Source organism: Ranitomeya variabilis, chromosome 6 (assembly GCF_051348905.1).
Source record: "Ranitomeya variabilis isolate aRanVar5 chromosome 6, aRanVar5.hap1, whole genome shotgun sequence".
Classification (NCBI taxonomy): Eukaryota; Metazoa; Chordata; class Amphibia; order Anura; family Dendrobatidae; genus Ranitomeya; species Ranitomeya variabilis.
In genome coordinates this window covers 26,755,922-26,772,863 of record NC_135237.1, presented here as the reverse complement: position 1 = coordinate 26,772,863, position 16,942 = coordinate 26,755,922, and the positions used below count along the sequence as shown (strand labels likewise).

Genomic DNA, 16,942 nt, shown 5'->3' with positions numbered 1-16,942 from the left:
ATCTGTCCTGAATGTGGCAGCCAAGATCGTATTTCTGTCCAGCTGCTTCACTGAAGCCTCCAACTTGTGCCAGTCATTACACTGGTTACCCATTCACTACAGAATACAATATAAACTCATATCTCTCACCCACAAAGCTCTCCACAGTTCTGCACCTCCCTATATCTCCTCCCTCATCTATTGCCCTACACTTGCCCTCTGTTCGACAACTGACCTAAGACTAACATCCTCCATAATCCAAACCTCGCACCTCTGTCTCCAATGCTTCTCTTGTGCTGCGCCAGTTTTCTGGAATGCACTACCCCAAATGATCCGACTGATACGTAGCCCCCACGTTTTTAAGTGTGCATTCAAAACACATCTCTTAAACAAGCCTATCACCTCAACTCAAGTTGAGAAAATAAACACCAAAATGAGGTCCGAGCATGCACACTGTAAATCTTACTTACCGAGAAGAGATCGCTTTCTGGTTCTGACCGCCCCACAGTCTCCATTACATGGGGAAAATTTGGACCAGTTGGTAAATTGGCAGTCATCCTGGCATGGTATTTGGCATGGCTGGGTTAAAGGTGGTAAAGGACCAGCTTGTTTGAGACATTCGGTAATGTCCGATTGTGCTCCATCCTGCCTACGACAAGTGATAGCTGAAAAGTAAAACAAAAAGAGAAAAATAAGATAGATTAGAACATGTGAAAACATTAAACATTGCATATAAGAAGACAACTTAGTGAAACTTATTATTTAATTTCTTACAGAATTATCAAGCTAGCCAGCCCCCATGGAACAGACATGCATTTCCAAGACATTTCATAGATGCGAGAACAGATTGAGATGTTGGGAAATTGGAGACAATCCTCCATGTTGAACTCTGTCATGTTCTATAAACTATTCCTGAGCAAATCTGCAGTTTTGCTGAACAATATTAAGGCAGATGGTAAAATACACATAAATTCCGAGATACTAGGCTTCTCAAGCCGAACATTGCCCCATCACATTGCCTCTCCCTGCTTGTCTTCTTCCTATACTGTACCCTGGGGCGGTCTGTCCCCCAGGTAAGTGACGTCCATGCACAAAGCCGTCCTCATGATGGAAAAAGGGATTCATAGGATTGGAAATGAAGGGCTAGCCTTCACGCCCCACACAAATCAATGACTGTCGTTGGTTAATTGGTTGTCTTTTGTTGGACAACTTTTGGTAGGTACTGCATACCTGGAACATCCCACAAGACCTGCTGTACACTGAAAACATCCCACAAAAACTGCCGGACACCGAGAACACCTCATAAGCTTGCTGTGTACTGTAAACACCCCACAAGACCCAACTATTACCAAGAACACCCCACACAGACAGTAGCTATATCGAGTACATCCTGCAAGACCTGCTGTGTACTAGAAAAACCCCACAACACCTGCCATATACCAGGAGCACCCCACAAGACCAGTAGTATACCACGAATACCCAAAAGACCCCGCTGAATAATGGGAACTCCCCATAAAATCTGCCATATACTGGGTACACCCCACAGGACCTGCTGTGTACTGGGAACACTCCATAAAATCTGCCATATACCGGGTACACCCCACAGGACCTGCTGTATATTGGGACAAGCCACAAGGCCCACTGTATACCGGGAACACTCCTAAAGACCTGCTGTATAACAGGAACATTGTACAAGACCTGCCATATACTGGAAATGCAGTGCCCCAGAGACCTGGTCATTGCAGTAATGTCGCGCTGCCGCTAAGGGGAGCGATGGTACGTCTGATGGCACTAGAGTTCACCTGACCAGGTATTACAGTCACACATTACACTTCACTCTCTGGCCACCAGGGGGAGCAAAGGGTTCTATGTATTAGGCCACTCCTCACACTCTGGTAAAACTAGGGGTTGGATAGGAAGTTAGAGAGAAGCTGACTGGGTTTTGCCCAGGTAACATGTAGTGAGAGAAGAGCGTTGCTTGGGAAGATTCAGGGGATCCCTGTCAGGGGTGGGATCCTGACAGTGGCCTAGCAAAGGACAGATCGTTACGGAGCCGTGCCTGCACTTCATTGCGGCGGCATCTTAAGAAAGGACACGAAGCGAAGTATATTGTGGAGAAGTGAGAAACGAGATCACAGCACAAAGGCGATAGAACCAGGAGGAGTCGTGCCCCGAGATCGGCAACATCCTACTGAGGCGCGTAGCCGGTGGCTGGAACGCCTAGGAAGTAATAGGCTCTACACATTACTTTGAACTACGGCAGAGCAGTTAACTTTAGGTTGGCTGTCTCACCTAATTCACCTAATGAAGACAACGGAGGCAATTGTGGGAGAGGGGCATCTCTAGGGTCCCTATAAAATAACTCCAGGCCTACCCCGTCATACGGGTGCGTCCTATCCATATCATCTGGGGGACGGAGAGAAAGAACAGAAACATACACGACAGTTGTGAGGAATATCCCGTGGTGCTCAGCAGGGAGGTACTACAACACACAGGCGCTAGTAGGAAGGCTATTGATTTCCACCTGCAAAGGGAACTCTGGATGTGCCATCGGACCGGCCGGTCTCAGCCAGCCCTGTTAGCAGTGCTCTGGATTGTGGATGCCGAAGCCTTCAGTAAAGAGGTAAAGAGACTGCAACCCTTTGTCCTTGTTATTTACTGCGACCTACACCATCACAAACACCCTTTTATTGGGCGCCTCTTAGCAGGGCCACGGAGCGGGTCAGGCCACCGTGACTTCCCCAGAACCGAGAGACCCGGTACCGAGTACCCCGCTGCCCTGCGCTTGGGGGCCACTCCAGAAACACCCTACAGTACCTGTTGCATACTGGGAACACCTGCCGTATACCAGGGACACACCACAAGACTTGCCATATAGTAGAAACACTCTACAAGACCAGCCGTATACCAGGAACATTCTACAAGGTCTGTTGTTTACCAGGAACAACCCACAAGACTGGCCATATACTGGAAACAACCCACAAGACCGGTATATGACCGGAACACACTACAAGACCTGTCATGTACCAGGAACACCCTACAAGACCTACCATATACTGGAAACATCCCACAAGACCTGTCATAAACTGAGAACACCCATAAGACTTGCAAGGAACACCCCAAATGACCTACTGAAAACACATCATAACACCTGCCCTACACCAGGAACACCCCATAAGATCTGCTGAATACCAAGAACACCCCACAATATATTCCATATACCGGGAAACATGTGCCGTATACTGGGAACAGTCCACAATATCTGCCGTATACAGGGAACACCCAACAAGACCCACCATATCATGAAAAGACCCCACAAGTCCTGCCATTTCGGGAATGCTCTGACCCAGTAGCCTAGCCGTCACATTTTGGCACTTGTCAGTCTGGCAGATCCTTATTCTTGCTCAGTTTTCCACACATTATCTTTATGATCTGACTGCTCACTTATATAGTAAATCCCCCTCTCCAACGGGGTCCGTCATCACAAGATAATCACTGTTATTCACTCCACCCGTCCATGCTTTCATGTTATGGCTGATAGCGGTACACGGGGGTGGATCATTATTTATCACGCTCATCCGGTTTTCAGTAAACATTTACTAGAATGTCTCTTTTGTTTCTTGAGAACGGATCGTGTGGCGCTGCGGGTTTTATAAACCATTCCTGATTAAGGAGATGAGGGAATTTAATTGCAGGGTGTAATCTGTGCAACATAACGGCTTGTAGATTTTAATGGAATTTAGTAAAGCAATTAAGTCCCATAATTATAGAGATAATACTCTCTGCTACAAGATATTCTTCTACGAGATTTAATTGCAACATGCTCCCTCTTGTCTACATAGCAACGAGGCAAAATTCCCGATGCACCAGGTGAGGTGGCTCATCGAGCATGCCAACATATGGAATACTGGGCAATAACATGGCGCCAGTGTGTACAAAGCCTTAGAATAATGAGGTCTTCTATACAGGAATACCATGGCAATAGTATCTTTGGTGGCAGGAGTTGAAACTGTAAAACCTGGTTCGGGGTTCACTCCCTCTGGTAGGCATTAGGCCTTAGGTAGCGTTCACACCGGCTATGTAGTTTTGATCCAAACAAGTGCAATTTTTATGTTTTTATTGCTTTCCACAGGTTGCACAGCAGCAAAACAAACTCATAAACATAAATCCCTAGCCTTGCCAAGGCGCTACCTAAACAGAACAGACCCTGGCTACTCCTACACCGCTGAGCTAGCCCCAGCTCGGTAAAACAAAACAGCTATCGTCCATAGTAGCTACTGATGATCGCAGTTCATGGCCACATGTGTCAGTGCTGGCTCACCCAACAGAATCGGCACAATCCAATAAGTCTTGGTATTCCCTGAGCTCCAGCATTTTCCAGAACCAAACAAAAGTGTTCAGCTATTGGCACAGTTCACAAACAGACTGCTTAATGCAGTCTCCATTCAGATAGAAACCCCGGGATAACACTCACTCAACTACAGCTCACATTTTGTCTGGTCACTCACCAGTAGCACATTTAACTACGCTCAACATCCAGCAGATTGACAATCCCTCAGGAGACAGCCATTCCTTGAAGCTACTTCCTGGTTATTAGCAAAACTCTACAGGTGTATCTAATCAAGACCCTGCAGAGCCATGTCCTTCCCAATTATGTTACATTGGTAACCTATTCTTAGGATAGGTCACCAATATCAGATTGGTAGGTGTCTGACTCCTGCCATTGCCACTGAGAAAATGACCGGGTTTTTCTTTAGGCGTCATCCTAGTTTTTTTTCTCATCACTTTAATTCCATGAAGTAGAAACTGTCTCAACTTCTCTTTATCTATTGACTGTAAACAAAGTATCAGTCAAAAACGGATGAAACTCTGAAGAACAAAGTCTGTCTTCCGCGTTCCATCTGTATCATTTGGAATCCCATAGACGTTATTGGCCGAGCATGATCTGCAAAACGGATAAAAATATGACATGTTCTGAGTCTCGCGGATCAGAGACCGGGACCCGTTTTTAAACTTATGTATGTATGGAGCAATTAAATTCTATGGGTTTGTGTGCTGCCCGAGAAAAAAATGGACAGCACTAGGACATGTTACATGCTTGTGTGAATGTAATTTTATCAAAGAAGTTATCCGGGACTATTATTTTTTTTCTAAGAACTAACACCACCTGTCTGCTGGCTCAGAGCGGTCACAAACTGCTCCTTCCGGTGATTCAGTGCCTTCCGTTGACATCATGTTGACAGAGCATTGACTTGTTATCTGCTCTGATGGAGCATGGGTGTCATCATGCTGATTGACAGCTGGCTCCCCGCTGTCTAACTGTGGGGAGCCGGATATCAATCAGCATGACATCAGCAGAGCAGTCTGGAAAAAGAGTTGCTCTGTTGACGTGGAACAGCTGAATCGCTGGAAGGAGCAGCCAGTGTACAGATTCCTTAGGAATCTGCTTGTCAGTTTTTAGGCTCACAGTGAAAAAAAAATGGTCCTGGACTTCCCCTTGAATTGAAATCCCGTATCTTTGAGTGGACGAGTCCAAAGTACCCCATGGATGGACCCTTTACCCAAACAAACCATCTGTGATGAGACAATCCCTTTTCATAGTCTTTCTTTGACAATTCAAATTGTGGAAGCTGTGAAAAATTTACAAAATTTTCTACGAACACTCTAAGAAAAAAGAATCAATTCTCAAAAATAATATCAATGCTCATAAAGAAATCACCTCTTGCTTGCAGTCCAGGTCCACACGTCTCGTAGGCTCCGGGGCTGTCTTGTCTGACGTACCAGGGAACCAGCTGGCACTTTCTCCACTTATGAGTTTTCCACCTATGGGCGAGACATTGGTAGATGACTGAGACTGTAAATCATGACTGTCAGACGCCTTCAATCTCTCCCTTTACTTCGTACAATCGCTCGTGCACTTCTTCATTTGCTTGGCAGAAGCAGCGGGGGCTCTCTTAATGAAATACCCTTGCTCTGTAACCACCACCAGCCATCTGGATTAAACACATGGACCAGGGGAACCCAGGCATAAAAAATTAGTTTCTTTCCGCCGCGGAGACCTTCAAACTACGGGATTTCATAAAGGCCCTGATCTTGCTCTCATTTGCTGGCATCATTTTTAAAGCAGATGTTTTGATTTCCCAGAGGTGTCGGAGAATTTGGACGGCTCTACACCACTAGTTCAAGCCATCGGGGACATCAGACGGAATGATCTGATTGTGGAATTTTCTAACGTATCAAATTGAACAAGTCTGTGAGAGATGATGGAACATCATATTAGGAGAGGTTGAAAGGAGCCCAAGGACGCTGACTGCAGACAACGGGCTTTGAGGAATGTCAGCTTTGTTTGTGTAAGTGATAGAATGTTCTAGAATGTTCCGGAATTCTATGACATCCATTAATACAAGCCAATACTTATCATTGACTAGAGGGCGTCTTTTACCATAGAAATTTAACAAATGTCAGAAATTCCTCTCTGGTTTAATTTATTTCCTTTGATCCTACTTAGTCCCATTGGTAATTTAAGCTGAAAAATATTTAAAGAAATGTTCTGTTTTTATCCCAAAAGATTTGCTGCGTCCACATTCCTCTATATAGCTGTAAGAAATCTGGCTGCAGCAGAAGCCTCTCCCCTCTGATCATACTGCTAAGCTCCAACCCTTTAAATAAGCCCCACCCCTTTATATAAGCTCCACCTTCACTTGTTCATTATGTGATCAGCAGGACGTTAACCCCTGTGTTCCTTGCTGAATTTCAATTCCAGGAACATTGAGAAAATCCTACAGACTGGCAAGGTTATCTACTGATTTTATCAGTCATTTCTAGGTTTAATGTTCCTTCACATGTAATGAATTTGAATAACTCTTAAAGGGGTCTCTTAAAGGGGTTGAATATTGATGTTGGATCCATAGGTAAGGCCATCAATGTGTGATCTGCAGAGAGTCTGTCCTACTGAATCCTCACCAATGATGAGGCCGCTATGTTGCAGTATCTGACACAGCGCCATCCACACCTGTGTGGCTGTGTCTGGTATTGCAGTTCACTATAAATGCAATTATGGGACATATTGAGAAAGGGCGCACCTTCCATACTGGTCTTGTTATTCATGCAGGGATTAAGTTAGATCATAGTTGTCTCAATTTTGCCAGTTAAAATGGAAAAAAGACTCATATAGTCATAAAAATGAGACAGGAGCACCAAAACTATCTTTCTTAAGTAATGATGTAAAGAACAATCTGAAAAGGCTTTTATTTTCTTTTTGCTATGGGGTTTCATTTTTTTTGTGTACTCCCCTGCGCAGTACCATTCTAGAATTACATTCATACGTTGCATGAATACATGTACAGTACGACAGCAAGGAGACGTCTAGCGTCTAATACATATGGCTCCCTTCTTACTTTTCCTCTTCGCTCTACATAACCCAAGATGTCTGGCATGAAATGACTTTAAAAAAAATATGACTTCATGATACTCTGTCAGAAGATACTTATACTCCGTATGTCTAAATATGGCCCCCCCAGTGGTTGTGATGGGAACTGCAGCCTCTCAAGGTTTCTGACACAATAAATATTCTAATTAATTTGTATTGTGCAAAACTAGGCCAAATTCTTTGAAACTCAAAGAAGGATAAAGTTGGGCATATGTTTGTGATGTCAGGTGCAACAAACATAATATAGGATCACACCTTGTACGATTGTCTTACAAAATAGACCTCAAAGGGGAAAAGAGTATGCAAATATGTCCAAAAGTGGGCATTCCCGCAAGGCTTTGTGGCTATTTCTGGGTGGGAAAGGGGTTGGGCTTACAAATCGGGATTAATTTGACCAAAGGTGTACAGTATGGGAAATGCACCATTTGCTATAATATTTTGCAAATTTTGCGAATAAATGTGCTACCATTGGCCGGTGAGACTGGGTCGCTAAAAATTTGTAGTGGACTCTACCTTTCCATGACATGACAGTGGTTCTCAATAATGGTGAATGGAGCACGATTGTGCACAATCATTTGCATGAATTTCTATGGAGAATTAGGTAAAATGTAAGTACGGTACATCTGTCATGATCCAGACCGGGTTTTGTATTCTGTCTTTCTTTCCCGGTCTGATCATGTCAAGGGTTAACTTCTCTCTGCCTCGTTTTGGCTTCAGGCTGGCTATTTCTCTTCACTGCATCCTCCAGGTGGTGTCAGTTATGGTTCTGCCTACGGCGTGAGCAGCTCACTCTGTTACACCCTGACTTGTCTTGCTTTTATTCCTGACTCGACCCGTGTCTGTGTCATACCCTGATCCCTGTCCTGTGTCTGTGTGACCCCTTTGTGTCTGGACTTCTTGGTACTTGAACTCAGCTTGGACCCTGACCTGCTTTTGTCTCTTGTCTTTGGCATATCCGCTTCTGACCGTTACTGATCCCCTGGCTTGTCTCTGACCCTGAGTTTGCTTATTCTTTTGGTACTGCACTACAGTTTTGGATTTTGTTTGACTTGTCTGCTGCCACCTGGTGGTAGCTTCGCTGCTGCACGGTAGGTCTGCTTCATCTGTGTGCATGACTTCTCTCCACTCTATTGCCACCTGGCGGAGCTAGCTTCTACCTGCATTGCAGCAGCATAATAAAATCACAATTATCATGTAGGGGTTAACCATGCATCTGCTGACTGCCCCCTAGTCTCCCCAATATCCATAGAGGCTGACACAATAATTGCACAAGATGAGAGTTACCGAAGATGATGCTCTCAGCCTTGAGCCCCCCACCCGAGCCATGGCAAAGGTGGCAGAAGAAAGGAGACAGGAGCCCAATTACAGCAGCCGCTGAGCCCGGAGATGTGTTTTCTTGTGCCTGTCAGCCATTGTCTCCTTATTTTTATACTCACAATGTAACAAAAGCTCCCAGTCTTTCAAGGCAACATAGAACTTTTAGCTAAATAGCCGCATATTGTGTAACCTTCAGCGATTTTATGTGCATGAATCTCGGCTAATGTGCCCAGAACTACAACTCCTTAATGACGGCTCGTCTGTCGCTGATTCCTTTGATGTTAGTGACTGTGACTGATGTGACACAGTTGGGGCGGTTTATGAGCCGCAAAAGTGCAAATCTGCAGATTAAACGCTCCTTTCTGCTGCTTTCCTGCAAGTTTATTTAGTGTAAAGCGGCTGTAGACACATAATAATTGATGCTGACTGCGGAGGGGGGATGGGTGGGCACGAGAATAGAAATAAATAGGAAAAATCCAACATTTCCAGCTCATGTTCCCTCATATCAGACAAATAAGGGATCTGACAGAACCCATAGATATTAAACTCCAGATGCACCCAATAAACATCAGTGATGCAAACAACTACCTCTGACTCCAGACACTAGTCTGGCTCCAGACAATAGTCATTGCAGGGTCAAACTGGCCCACCTGGAGACCAAAGAGGGCCTGCCTTTAGGTTTCCCTGGAGAAAACTGCGGCCATGCCCTCTCCTCCGCCCTGCATCACTCTTTCCAATGTATCAGTATCAAGGATGAAAGCAGTGATGGAAGAGGGAGCTATCAGCTCCTTCCTCCATCATTCTCCCTGTGCATCTCTGACGTCTCAGCGCAGTAGGCGTAATGCCGTCACTACATTGCGCCCGCTCTGCCGAGCAGTGCAAAGCTGCAGACTTCATTTTGCAGAGACCAGAGCAGCGGTGGAATGGGAAAAGTTGAGTATTTTTAGCATTTTTTTAAAAAAAAAATTATTATTGAAGGACTATGTGAGGTCCATGAAACAGTTTTCAGGGCTATGTGGGAGCTATTATATTGTTCAAAGGGCTATGTGGGTGACATTATTATTGAAGGGCTATGTGGGGGCCATTATACAGTTTTCAGGTCTGTGAGGTAGCTATCATACTGTTTGAAGGGCTATGTGGGGGACATTATTATTGAAGGACTATGTGGGGGCTATTATACAGTTTTCAAGGCTACGTGGGGGCCATTATGCTATTTTGGGAGCTATATTGAGGCCATGCATGCTGTGTTTGGGGTGAATTTTTGTTGGAATCATACTTTATGGAGCATTACGGGGCTTCAGTAGTAGGAAAATCATTTTGCAAGTGCTGCAAAGTTGTGGAATATGCTCTTCTGGGACCCTGCTGAAAATTATTATTTTTTATTGTGGAGGGTCCCCAATTAAGACTTCTGCTATAGGCCCCATGATTTTTATGTACGCCCCTGTCTGCAGCCGCCACTCCTTTGTTATCCCTTTGAGGGGAATCTGTCAGCCGGATTTTATACCCAAAACTACATATTTATATGCGCATTTAGCTCTTTCATAGACAAGTACAGAAATATCTTTACATGACCGATCTGTTCCTCTGTTAATAAGAAATTAGTGTTTGAATTGATATGCAAATGAGGCTGAAGAGCTATGGTAGTTCAGAACCCTCCGTCACTCCAGCTCTATTCTCCACCCAGCGCTGCCTCCTCCGGCCTGAATGACTGCTCTTTTGCCTGAAATCAAACAGCATGGAGGAATCGCTGGGTGGGGAATAGAGCTGGAGTGACGGAGGCTTCAGATCTACCGTAGCCCTTAATTCAAACACTCATTTTTTGGAACAGAAGAACGGACTGAACATGTAAAGATATTGCTGGAGTTGTCCTTGATGGAGCTACATATAAATAGTTTTGGGGGGGTGAAATCCTGACGACAGATTCCCTGTAATCTAGCGTATTTGTATTGACTCGGCTAGAGCTGGTCCTACTGTATGGGCACTAATATATGGCTGACACATTTTATGGACACTACTAACATAGATATTGCGGTATGGGCACAATGATATAGTTAGCACATACGTAGTGCCACTACCATCAATGGTACTGCTGTATGGGCACCATTATAGGGCTGGCATATTTGTATGGACATCAGCACTACTGGCACTATTATATGGGCATTGATACATTTGTTTGGGTACTAATCAGACTGGTACCACTACATGGGCACTGGTGTATAGCTGGCACATATGTATGGCCCCATTATACAGGCAGTATTAGGGCTGGCATTACTGTAAAGGATGGTATAAGGAATGTGTTTATGGACGGCACAAATGAATAGATAATTCAGATAAAAGTAAAAACTTAGATACGTCAGAATGTAAATCATCCTAAAGTTTAGATTTCCTACCGAACCTTTAAAATCACATAAATTAATACATTATAAAACATATATATAAAATAATAGATATTTCTAAATAGAAGACAAAAACTCTACTATAAAACGAATCATCTAAAACTCAGCAAAACAGGAGACCCCCGGGGCCCCGAGCGGAGCGGAAAAATCAATATATTAAATAAAGAACATTAAATATTTGCTCAGCAGATTCCTGGACAGAAATGTAATAACGTCGCGATCAATGATTCTTGTGCCGTGAAGATGTCGAGCAGTAATGACAGGACCTGACAATTTAGACACGGACAACCTGAAGGTTCATCTTCCCAAGGTGACAAAATCCGATTTAATGAGTGGAAGGAGCCGGAGCCGGGGCCCCGACAGCGCGGCGGGCTCATCTCACCTGTACGTGTGACAGGCGGCCGGCGGATCACACTCGCTCTCCTCATGTAACGTGTCAGGACAGTCGCGGCCTCCATAGGACGGGTACTGGATAATGACACGCTGCCGGGTCTGCTTCTTTACAGTGATGGCGCCTAAGCAGAAAGAACGCCATAATCAGCAGGGAAAGAAACCGAGAATGTGCGCGAAACACAGGAAGAAATGCATCAACTTCATTATAGAGAAAAATATATAAGAAAAAACTCCCAAATTTATACACCCTACACAATACTCCATTGCTGCAGTATACGGTATATACAGTATATACACAGAGCGAAATCACAGAAAGCTAGATAATAGATAGATACTGTAGATAGATAATAGATAGATAGATAATAGATACATAATAGATAGATAGATAATAGATACATAATAGATAGATAATAGATGATAGATAATAGATAGATACTGTAGATAGATAATAGATAGATAGATAGATAGATAGATAGATAATAGATAGATAGATAGATAGATAGATAGATAGATAATAGATAGATAGATAGATAGATAGATAGATAGATAATAGATAGATAGATAGAAAATAGGTAGATAGATAGATGAGAGATAGAACGATAGATAATAGATGATAGATAGATAGATAGATAGATAGATAGATAGATAGATAGATGATATATAAGAGATAGATAATAGATAGATAATAGATAGATAGATAGATAGATTATAGATAGATAGATAAATAGATGATATATGATAGATAGATATAGATAGATAATAGATAGATAGATAGATTATAGATAGATAGATAAATAGATGATATATGATAGATAGATATAGATGGATAGATAGATTATAAATAGATAGATAGATAGATATAGATAGATGCAAAGTAACAAGTAATTGGGAAATATACAATCTCTATCTTACCTTCTTGACATGTGCTGGGACATGGAGTCCAGTCACTATATGGGGTGACGATACAGTCTTTCCGGCAGGGTAGCAGACACGTCCTCATCGTCTCCGGTCGAAGACTTTCAGGACATCTAGACAAAACGTAATGAAGAAAAATAATGTTCACACCGGACACTGGGGCTTTTTTAGACTCAAACTTCCTGTTATTTCAGCTAATGACACATGAACATTAGCCAAGATGTCTCTGATCCTATCTTTTATATTGAAGCATCTAATGAGCGTGTGCAAAGGTCATTGTGAAACGGCAGGGTCAGGTGTGACATCATTGTGAATGGTGGATCCTGTGTTATCAGCTGTGTATATAGGTGTTGTCAGTCATTGTTATCTTGCCTCTGAAGATAATGAGACTGCTGAAAACTTTTCCTGAAAGGACAGGTCATGTTATGAATGTTAAAAAACCCAAAAGGCCAGTGTGAAGATTGCAAGAGCACTATTTTTTTTTTAAATAAAGATCATGATATGAAATTAAAAATACAAACAAAAAAAATACCACTAACAAAACATTTTAAATATTACATGTATAAAAAAATGATTTATACAATGGGCCATTTTGTGATGATGGCTTCCCTTTAACAGCTAAGTTGGAAGCCTTGATGACCATAAAACATGCTCTACTGGATCCCCATAAAATCCCTAAATCCACGTGGATCCCAGCAACTGCTCAGATTTATCTAGTGTTGACGTTGGGACCTGATATGTTTATATTGTACAATTCCAAATGTTATGGACATGAACGACCCAACTCTTGACTTGGCAAGCATCTTTACCAGTACTGACCATGGGTTCTGTTCCCTCAAGTTTAGACATTGTTATCTGGTCAGGGTTGTGCCACGGCAGGCGGAAAGTATATGTAGGCCTCATACCTATTCAACTGTTTGACTTGGCATCCAAAAAAATGAAAAAAGTATCTCGTCATTAGTGTTGAGTAGTGTTGAGCGATACCGTCCGATACTTGAAAGTATCGGTATCGGAAAGTATCGGCCGATACCGGCAAAGTATCGGATCCAATCCGATACCGATACCCGATACCAATACAAGTCAATGGGACTCAAGTATCGGACGGTATCCTGTATGGTTCCCAGGGTCTGAAGGAGAGGAAACTCTCCTTCAGGCCCTGGGATCCATATTAATGTGTAAAATAAAGAATTAAAATAAAAAATATTGCTATACTCACCTCACCGAGGGAACCGGCAGCGTTGTTTGCTTAAAATGCGCGCTTTTCCTTCCTTCCGTGACGTCACGGCTTCTGATTGGTCGCTTGCCGCCCATGTGGCCGCGACGCGACCAATCACAGCAAGCCGTGACGTAATTTTCAGGTCCTTCTAGGCATTCAGTATTTTAAAATTACGTTCCGGCTTTGTGATTGGTCGCGTCGCGGTCACATGGGCGACGCGACCAATCACAAGCCGTGACGTCACGGGAGGCAGGAGACGCGCGCAGGTCGCGTCGCGGTCACATGGGCGACGCGACCAATCACAAGCCGTGACGTCACGGGAGGCTGGACACGCGCGCATTTTAAAATGCGCGCGTCTCCTGCCTCCCGTGACGTCACGGCTTGTGATTGGTCGCGTCGCCCATGTGACCGCGACGCGACCAATCACAAGTCGGAACGTAATTTTAAAATCATGAATGCCTAGAATTAGGCATTGAGGACCTGAAAATTACGTCACGGCTTGCTGTGATTGGTCGCGTCGCGGCCACATGGGCGGCACGCGACCAATCACAAGCCGTGATGTCACGGAAGGAAGTAAAAGCGCGCATTTTAAGCAAACAACGCTGCCGGTTCCCTCGGTGAGGTCCAGGCTGCGTCGGAGAGGTGAGTATAGCAATATTTTTTATTTTAATTCTTTCTTTTACACATTAATGTTGTTTTGATACCGATACCCGATACCACAAAAGTATCGGATCTCGGTATCGGAATTCCGATACCCGCAAGTATCGGCCGATACCCGATACTTGCGGTATCGGAATGCTCAACACTACTCGTCATAGATGACTTTAGGCCTCCCACGTTCCGCTGGGTCCCATGACTCGTCGGACCTGCCTAAGTTTGTCCAAACTTTTGTAAAACTTTTTCCAACTTTTATAAAGTGTTGTAAAAGTTGTAACATTTGAAAAGTTTTCTCTGGAAGTTCTAAATGGGTCACCGATATTTTATTGCTTAAACTATCATCCTTTTCGACAGACCGCGTCCCATTCACTCCTTATTGCCACCCCCAAAATATAAGTCTATATAATGGGGTTGAACCCGACGAAAAAGCATCCTGGCATCACGGGAAAGGAAACACTGGGACAAATCTACTTCCAAAAGTTTTAAGCGCCGTCTGGGAGACTTGTCAACACCTCCTGGAATCTAGAAGATTTATCCTTTTTCCAAGAAGCTTCCAAAATGTCTAAGAGGTTACCAAGTCTGTGCTTGCCTTGTGCTTAGGCCGACAATGCTTCATGGAGTTATTGATCGATTAAAAAATATATAAAGATTGACTTATTAAACCGTTACTCAGATTACCATGGGCCTCCGAATCTCCAGTGACTCCTTGGTTTAAGCTCAGGTTCAGCTGCTACATCTTTTCAGAACATTTTTTGGGTAACAAATAAAATGGCCACTTTGTACCATGATAGCAAAACAGTCTAATCCATAGTTATTTATTTATTAAGGTTGAAGGAAGACTTTAAGTCCATCTAGTTCAACCCATAGCCTAACCTAACATGCCCTAACATGTTGATCCAGGGGAAGGCAAAAAAACCCCATGTGGTAAGAGTAAGCTCCACCATGGGGAAAAAAATTCCTTCCCGACCCCACATACGGCAATCAGACTAGTTCCCTTGATCAACGCCTTATCAAGGAATCTAGTGTATATACCCTGTAACATTATACTTTTCCAGAAAGGTATCCAGTCCCCTCTTAAATTGAAGCAATGAGTCACTCATTACAACATCATACGGCAGAGAGTTCCATAGTCTCACTGCTCTTACAGTAAAGAATCCGCGTCTGTTATTATGCTTAAACCTTTTTTCCTCCAGACGTAGAGGATGCCCCCTTGTCCCTGTCAGCGGTCTATGATTAAAAAGATCATCAGAAAGGTCTTTGTACTGTCCCCTCATATATTTATACATTAACATAAGATCACCCCTTAGTCTTCGTTTTTCCAAACTAAATAGCCCCAAGTGTAATAACCTATCTTGGTATTGCAGACCCCCCAGTCCTCTAATAACCTTGGTCGCTCTTCTCTGCACCCGCTCTAGTTCAGCTATGTCTTTCTTATACACCGGAGACCAGAACTGTGCACAGTATTCTAAGTGTGGTCGCACTAGTGACTTGTATAGAGGTAAAATTATGTTCTCCTCATGAGCATCTATGCCTCTTTTAATACATCCCATTATTTTATTTGCCTTTGTAGCAGCTGCCTGACACTGGCCACTGAATATGAGTTTGTCATCCACCCATACACCCAAGTCTTTTTCATTGACGGTTTTGCCCAGAGTTTTAGAATTAAGCACATAGTTATACATCTTATTACTTCTACCCAAGTGCATGACCTTACATTTATCCCCATTAAAGCTCATTTGCCATTTATCAGCCCAAGCTTCTAGTTTACATAAATCATCCTGTAATATAAAATTGTCCTCCTCTGTATTGATTACCCTGCAGAGTTTAGTGTCATCTGCAAATATTGAAATTCTACTCTGAATGCCCCCTACAAGGTCATTAATAAATATGTTAAAAAGAAGAGGGCCCAATACTGAGCCTTGTGGTACCCCACTACTAACCGCGACCCAGTCCGAGTGTGCTCCATTAATAACCACCCTTTGTTTCCTATCCCTGAGCCAGCTCTCAACCCACTTGCACATATTTTCCCCTATCCCCATTATTCTCATTTTATGTATCAACCTTTTGTGTGGCACCGTATCAAAAGCTTTTGAAAAGTCCATATACACTACGTCCACTGGGTTCCCTTGGTCCAGTCCGGAACTTACCTCTTCATAGAAGCTGATCAGATTAGTCTGACATGATCGGTCCCTAGTAAACCCGTGCTGATACCGGGTCATGAGGTTATTCCTCTTCAGATACTCCAGTATAGCATCCCTTAGAATGCCCTCCAGGATTTTACCCACAGTAGAGGTTAAGCTTACTGGCCTATAATTTCCGAGTTCAGTTTTTGTCCCCTTTTTTGAATATTGGCACCACATTTGCTATAAGCCAGTCCTGTGGTACAGACCCTGTTATTATGGACTCTTTAAAGATTAAAAATAATGGTCTATCAATGACTGTACTTAGTTCCTGCAGTACTCGGGGGTGTATCCCATCCGGGCCTGGAGATTTGTCAATTTTTGTGATTTTTAGACGCCGCCGTACTTCCTGCTGGGTTAAGCAGGTAACATTAAATTGGGAATTATTATCACTAGTCATATTGGCTGCCATGGGATTTTCTTTTCTAAATACTGATGAAAAAAAGTCATTTAGCATATT

General features: G+C 43.3%; 1 protein-coding gene across 1 annotated transcript in view; it reads right to left on the bottom strand.

The window, feature by feature from the left end:
• The window catches only part of THSD7A (thrombospondin type 1 domain containing 7A), a 479,581-nt gene that overhangs the window by 78,393 nt on the left and 384,246 nt on the right, over positions 1-16,942 (bottom strand). Inside the window, exons 12-15 of the mRNA XM_077268105.1 lie at positions 12,427-12,542; positions 11,504-11,636; positions 5,699-5,802; positions 450-644 (exon numbers count right to left, since the gene is read on the bottom strand). Coding sequence (XP_077124220.1) covers positions 450-644; positions 5,699-5,802; positions 11,504-11,636; positions 12,427-12,542 — 548 coding nt within the window. The remainder of the gene's footprint in view (positions 1-449; positions 645-5,698; positions 5,803-11,503; positions 11,637-12,426; positions 12,543-16,942) is intronic.